Source organism: Dendrobates tinctorius, unplaced genomic scaffold, assembly GCF_039654945.1.
Source record: "Dendrobates tinctorius isolate UK_male_01 unplaced genomic scaffold, ASM3965494v1 ptg000028l, whole genome shotgun sequence".
NCBI lineage: Eukaryota > Metazoa > Chordata > Amphibia > Anura > Dendrobatidae > Dendrobates > Dendrobates tinctorius.
The window spans coordinates 12,153,859-12,159,858 of NW_027361696.1; the positions used below are offsets into that span (position 1 = coordinate 12,153,859).

The 6,000-nt window shown below is 53.6% G+C and overlaps 1 protein-coding gene across 6 annotated transcripts in view; it reads right to left on the reverse strand.

Moving 5' to 3' along the window:
• The window catches only part of RAP1GAP (RAP1 GTPase activating protein), a 68,452-nt gene extending 67,229 nt beyond the window's left edge, over positions 1-1,223 (reverse strand). Inside the window, exon 1 of one of the 6 annotated variants that reach the window (XM_073570143.1) lies at positions 995-1,223. In XM_073570143.1, the coding sequence (XP_073426244.1) occupies positions 995-1,221 (227 nt within the window). In that variant the 5' untranslated portion in view covers positions 1,222-1,223. The remainder of the gene's footprint in view (positions 1-994) is intronic. The other 5 variants (XM_073570146.1, XM_073570142.1, XM_073570145.1 and 2 more) reach the window with 5 other exon arrangements.
• Between the last annotated feature and the right edge of the window lie 4,777 nt (positions 1,224-6,000).

Below are 6,000 nucleotides of genomic sequence, written 5' to 3' on the forward strand. Positions count from 1 at the left end.
CAAGAACACAAGGAGCCTAAACCATAAGGAAACATCCTCAGGGGCGGGGCCTCACAGGGAGGAGCCATCTCAGCCAATCACAGTGAGAGGTTTCTTTATTGGCTAATATACAGGGGGGTTAATGAAACGCTCAGGATCGTGATTAGTGTCGTCCCACGCCACGTATTCCATACACCCAGATTACATCTAGTCTGGGCTCTGTAGGGCCTCGCTATAAATCAGCTGATACCTTTTAAAGCCGAGACCCTTCACTCCCACACCCCGTCTATTACGAGGGGAGCATACGGACCACTAATCTGACTCCACTACGAGCTGTTGCCGGGACAGGGGCCGAGACCCCGTATAGTAGCAGCTCTGAGGGGTCATCATCAGTGGCTAACAAAGTCTTCACCACCTGCACTGATAACAGAGAAAACCACATAAGCCTCTGACTGTCAATAGGGGTGCACAGTCCCATGTAAATGAGTCAGCCTGACTGAGCAGGAGCAGCTCTGCCCTGTGTTTTTTCTGTCAGTGAATGCAGTCTCTTACGTCTCACAGCTGAGGGCTGATTACACTGCACCAAGACTGACACATTGTAACAAAGCCTCATCTGTGACCGACCAGCAGGCAACAGCCAAGGTTTCCAGTCACTGTCAGGAAGCAGAGACTCGGGAAAAAACGAACCCAGAGGCTACAGATCCTTCACGTCTTGGAGTCGCCGCCCGGGGTCTTAGGATGGTGGCAGGAGGTCAGTGCCCAACTGTCCTGTGCTCCGACTGATCCCTGCCACCTGTACCAGGCAAACAGCAGACGACCCTCAATAATCCCAGGCACTGGGGGCAACACACAGAGGAGAGGAGATCGGGGGGCACAGAGGATCGGGGGGATCTACAGACATCAGTTCTAACTACAGCCAATACAGGGTTAACAGAAGAGCGATGCTCTGGAGATCTGTACAGTCCAGTGGTGCAATAATCTGCTCCTCTGGGTGCGGGGTCTCTGCAGCACTTACCTTGTATAGCCCCCAAATGTGAAGCTTCTCTTCCTGTGATACATGGTGAGACTGAGGGTCTGGCTGTTGGGGGGTCCGTCCACTGCCCCCAGATTCCCTCCTCCATTCACTGTGGACAAGTTCGGGCCACAGATGGTGGCAGGAGACGAGAGACGAACACAGAACGTCTCCCAATAAAATCCAACACTGACAGATCCCGAGCGCCTCCGAGAGGTCTCTAAGGCCATCCAGCTACATCCCACCACACCCGCCTGTCCTCAGTGCCAGACTGCAGCAGGGCGAACAATGCCGCTACTGTGGCTGATAACAGGGAGTAATAGATTGTAGGTCTTTTTTATTATTATAAAATACTTCACGACATTACAAATAAAACTCAACAGAAAAACATAAGAAAAAACTCCAATAAAAAAAAACAATATGACAAAATCAGACGCAAACACAGAGAAATAAACCATGAATGGAAACAATAAGGAAAGTTTTCGACCTACAAAACGGTAAAAATGAAAAATAAAGTTAAATAAACATGAAAATAAAACTAAAAAGGAAAAAAAAAAGAACGAAATTACCATAAATACACGAGTACCTACTTAAAATAATAAAAATAAAATCATGTAAAACCCCCAACCCAGCTTCATTCAAACTATTATAAACAACCCCAAACTACATTTACACCGTCCTATATACAATATCATATACACTATATACAATATAAACATATGACACTAACCCGAATATTATACACTAGATGGTGGCCCGATTCTAACGCATCAGGTATTCTAGAATATGTATGTAGTTTATTTATGAAGTTTTAATAATAATGCAATAATGCACCCCCCCAATCCTGATATGCATGGTCCTCTCACCGCCCAATTCTGGTATGCATGGTTCCCCTCCCCCCCTATCCTGTTATGCATGGTCCCCTCACGGCCCAATCCTGATATGCATGGTCCTCTCACCCCCCAATCCTGATATGCATGGTCCTCTCACCCCCCAATTCTGGTATGCATGGTACCCCTCCCCCCCTATCCTGTTATGCATGGTCCCCTCACGGCCCAATCCTGATATGCATAGTCCTCTCACCCCCCAATCCTGATATGCATGGTACCCCTCATCCCCCAATCCATGTAAGCATAGTCCCCTCACCCTCCAATCCTGGAATGCATGGACCTCTCACCTCCCAATCCTGGTATGCATGGTCCTCTCACCCCTCTTTCCTGTTAAGCATGGTCCCCTCACCCCCCTTTCCTGGTATGCATGGTCCCCCTCAGCCCCCTTTCCTGGCATGCAAGGTCCCGTCACCCGCCATTCCTGGTATGCATGGTCCCCTCATGACCCAATCCTGATATGCGTGGTCCCCTCACCCCCCAATCCTGATATGCATGGTACCCCTTACCCCCCAATCCTGGTAAGCATGGTCCCCTCACCCTCCAATCCTGGAATGCATGGTCCTCTCACCCCCCCAATCCTGGTATGCATGGTCCTCTCACCCCTCTTTCCTGGTAAGCATGGTCCCCTCACCCTCCTTTCCTGGTATGCATGGTCCTCCTCACCTCCCTTTTCTTGTATGCATGGTCCCCTCACCCCCCTTTCCTGGTATGCATGATCCTCTCACCTTCCTTTCCTGGTATGCATGGTCCCCTCACCTCCCTTTCCTGGTAAGCATAGTCCCCTCACCCCCCTTTCCTGGTATGCATGGTCAACCTCACCCCCCTATCCTGGTATGCATGGTCACCCTCACCCCCCTATCCTGGTATGCATGGTCATCCTCACCCCCCTTTGCTGGTATGCATGGTCACTCTCACCCCCTTTGCTGGTATGTATGGTCCCCCCCTTTGCTGGTATTCATGGTCCCCCCCTTTGCTGGTATGCATGGTCCCCTCACCCCCCCTTTGCTGGTATGCATGGTCCCCCCCTTTGCTGGTATGCATGGTCCCCCTCCCCCCCTATCCTGGTATGCATGGTCACCCTCACCCCCCTATCCTGGTATGCATGGTCATCCTCACCCCCACTTTGCTGGTATGCATGGTCCCCTCCTTTGCTGTTAAGCATGGTCCCCTCACCCCCCTTTGCTGGTATTTATGGTCACCCACACCCCCCTTTCCTGGAATGCATGGTCCCGTCACGCTCCAATCCTGATATGCATGGTCCTCTCACCCCCTAATCCTGATACGCATGGTACCCCACACCCCCCAATCCTGGTAAGCATGGTCCCCTCACCCTCCAATCTTTGAATGCATGGTCCTCTCACCCCCCAATCCTGGCATGCATGGTCCTCTCACCTCCCTTTCCTGGTAAGCATAGTCCCCTCACCCCCCTTTCCTGGTATGCATGGTCCCCTCACCCCCCTCTCCTGGTATGCATGGTCCCCTCACCCCCCTCTCCTGGTATGCATGGTCCCGTCACCCCCCTTTCCTGGTATGCATGGTCCCCTCACCCCCCCTTTCCTGGTATGCATGGTCCCACTCACCCCCCTTTCCTGGTATGCATGGTCCCTTCACCCCCCTTTCATGGTATGCATGGTCCCCTCATCCCCCTTTCCTGGTATGCATGGTCCCCTCAGCTCCCTTTCCTGGTAAGCATGGTCAACCTCACCCCCCTATCCTGGTATGCATGGTCACCCTCACCCCCCTATCCTGGTATGCATGGTCACTCTCACCCCCCTATCCTGGTATGCATGGTCACCCTCACCTCCCTTTCCTGGTATGCATGGTCACCCTCACCCCCCAATCCTGATATGCATGGTCCTCTCACCCCCTAATCCTGATACGCATGGTACCCCACACCCCCCAATCCTGGTATGCATGGTCACCCTCACCTCCCTTTCCTGGTATGCATGGTCACCCTCACCCCCCTATCCTGGTATGCATGGTCAACCTCACCCCCCTATCCTGGTATGCATGGTCAACCTCACCCCTCTATCCTGGTATGCATGGTCAACCTCACCTCCCTATCCTGGTATGCATGGTCACCCTCACCTCCCTATCCTGGTATGCATGGTCACCCTCACCCCCCTATCCTGGTATGCATGGTCACCCTCACCCCCCTTTCCTGGTATGCATGGTCACCCTCACCCCCCTATCCTGGTATGCATGGTCACCCTCACCCCCCTATCCTGGTATGCATGGTCACCCTCACCCCCCTTTGCTGGTATGCATGGTCCCTGTCACGCTCGCGCCTTGGCTGAATGGCGCGAGCTGGGGGTTGTGGCCCCACTGTGCCACAGACCAGACTACCCTGGAAGGGGCGTGACTGCGACAGCTACCCTGGTCTTCACTGGAGCCTCTGATGGTGAGGTCAGGCTTGTGCGGCAGATAGCTGTCGGGTGCCACTCCAGGGTGGTGTCTGGCTGTTGCTGCTGATCCCACTTGGAGACAAGTCACTTGGACAGATGTGACTGACAGGCAGACTGAGACACAGGGCAAGAAGGTACGACAGATACAGGGCAAGCAGGCGTGGCTTGGAGACACTGGGCAAACGGGCACGGCTTGGAGACACTGGGCAAATGGGCACGGCTTGGAGACACTGGGCAAACGGGCACGGCTTGAGACACTGGGCAAACGGGCACGGCTTGAGACACAAGACAGGCGGGCACGGCTTGAGACACAAGACAGGCGGGCACGGCTTGAGACACAAGACAGGCGGGCACGGCTTGAGACACAAGACAGGCGGGCACGGCTTGAGACACAAGACAGGCGGGCACGGCTTGAGACACAAGACAGGCGGGCACGGCTTGAGAAGGAACAGGTAGGGACCTGTTCACACAGCAGGTATGGATGCAGGCAGGCAGGAGTGGAATATGAAGGAACGGGTTTGGACCTGTTCACACAGGAGGTGCAGGTATGGATGCAGGCAGGCGTGGAATATGAAGGAACAGGTTTGGAACTGTTCACACAGGAGGTGCAGGTATGGATGCAGGCATGGATGCAGGCAGGCAAGAGTGAAATAAGAAGGAACAGGTTTGGACCTGTTCACACAGGAGGTGCAGGTGAAGGCAGGAGTGGAGAGAGAAGCTGCAGAAAGAGGTTCTGCAGCGGCAGCAGGAGTAGAGCAAAGCTGAACCACAAGGTCTGTGGAGAGAAGCTGCATCAAAAGGTTCCGCAGCAGGAATGGAGCAAAGCAGAACCACAAGGTCTGTGGAGAGAAGCTGCAGCAAGAGGTTCTGCAGCAGCAGGACTGGAGCAAAGCAGAACCACAAGGTCTGTGGAGAGAAGCTGCAGCAAGAGGTTCTGCAGCGGCAGCAGGAGCCGTGCAGGCAGAGCGGCGAGAGTGCAGATGCACAGATAAAGCTGCCAGAGTGCAGATGCACAGACTGGGAGGACACAAGGAAAAACACAGCAAGGAAGGGAGCCACAGACAAGGAGTAAGGGAGACTGATAGACAAAGGTAAGACTCAGTTCAGACAGAGACACAAAGACACAAGGACCAAGACTCAAGGGCCAGGATATTCTGCCTCCTGGCAGGCGGACAGAGAAATGCTAGGCAAGGTACCAAGACACAAGAGTACGCAGTAAGAGCCTTCAGAGAAGGCAAGACAGGGCCTGGCTGGCTCAGCAGCAAGGAGCTAACTGAGTTTAGACATAGCACAGGCAATGTTTCAGTGGGAGTGGTGAAACTAAATAGTCAAGGGCTCCAGGTGATTGGTCAGGGACAGATTACCCAGGTGCACCCAGACTGCATAAGAACCAGAGAGTTCAAGCGTCGCCCCCCTATACACACAGTCAGGAAACATGGAGAACAAGCAGGAAAACAAGAGGCATAGCACATGGAGCACAGGGCTGGCAACAGACAGTATTCACAGCATGGCTTGAAGGAGATAGTAAGTTGGTGTGCGGGGGATGGGAGGCCATGTAGTGATGCCAGCAGGGTTGTTACAGTCCCCCTCCCCCCCTTTGCTGGTATGTATGGTCCCCCCTTTGCTGTTAAGCATGGCCCCCTCACCCCCCTTTGCTGGTATGTATGGTCACCCTCACCCCCCCTTTCCTGGTATGCATGGTCCCGTCACCCTT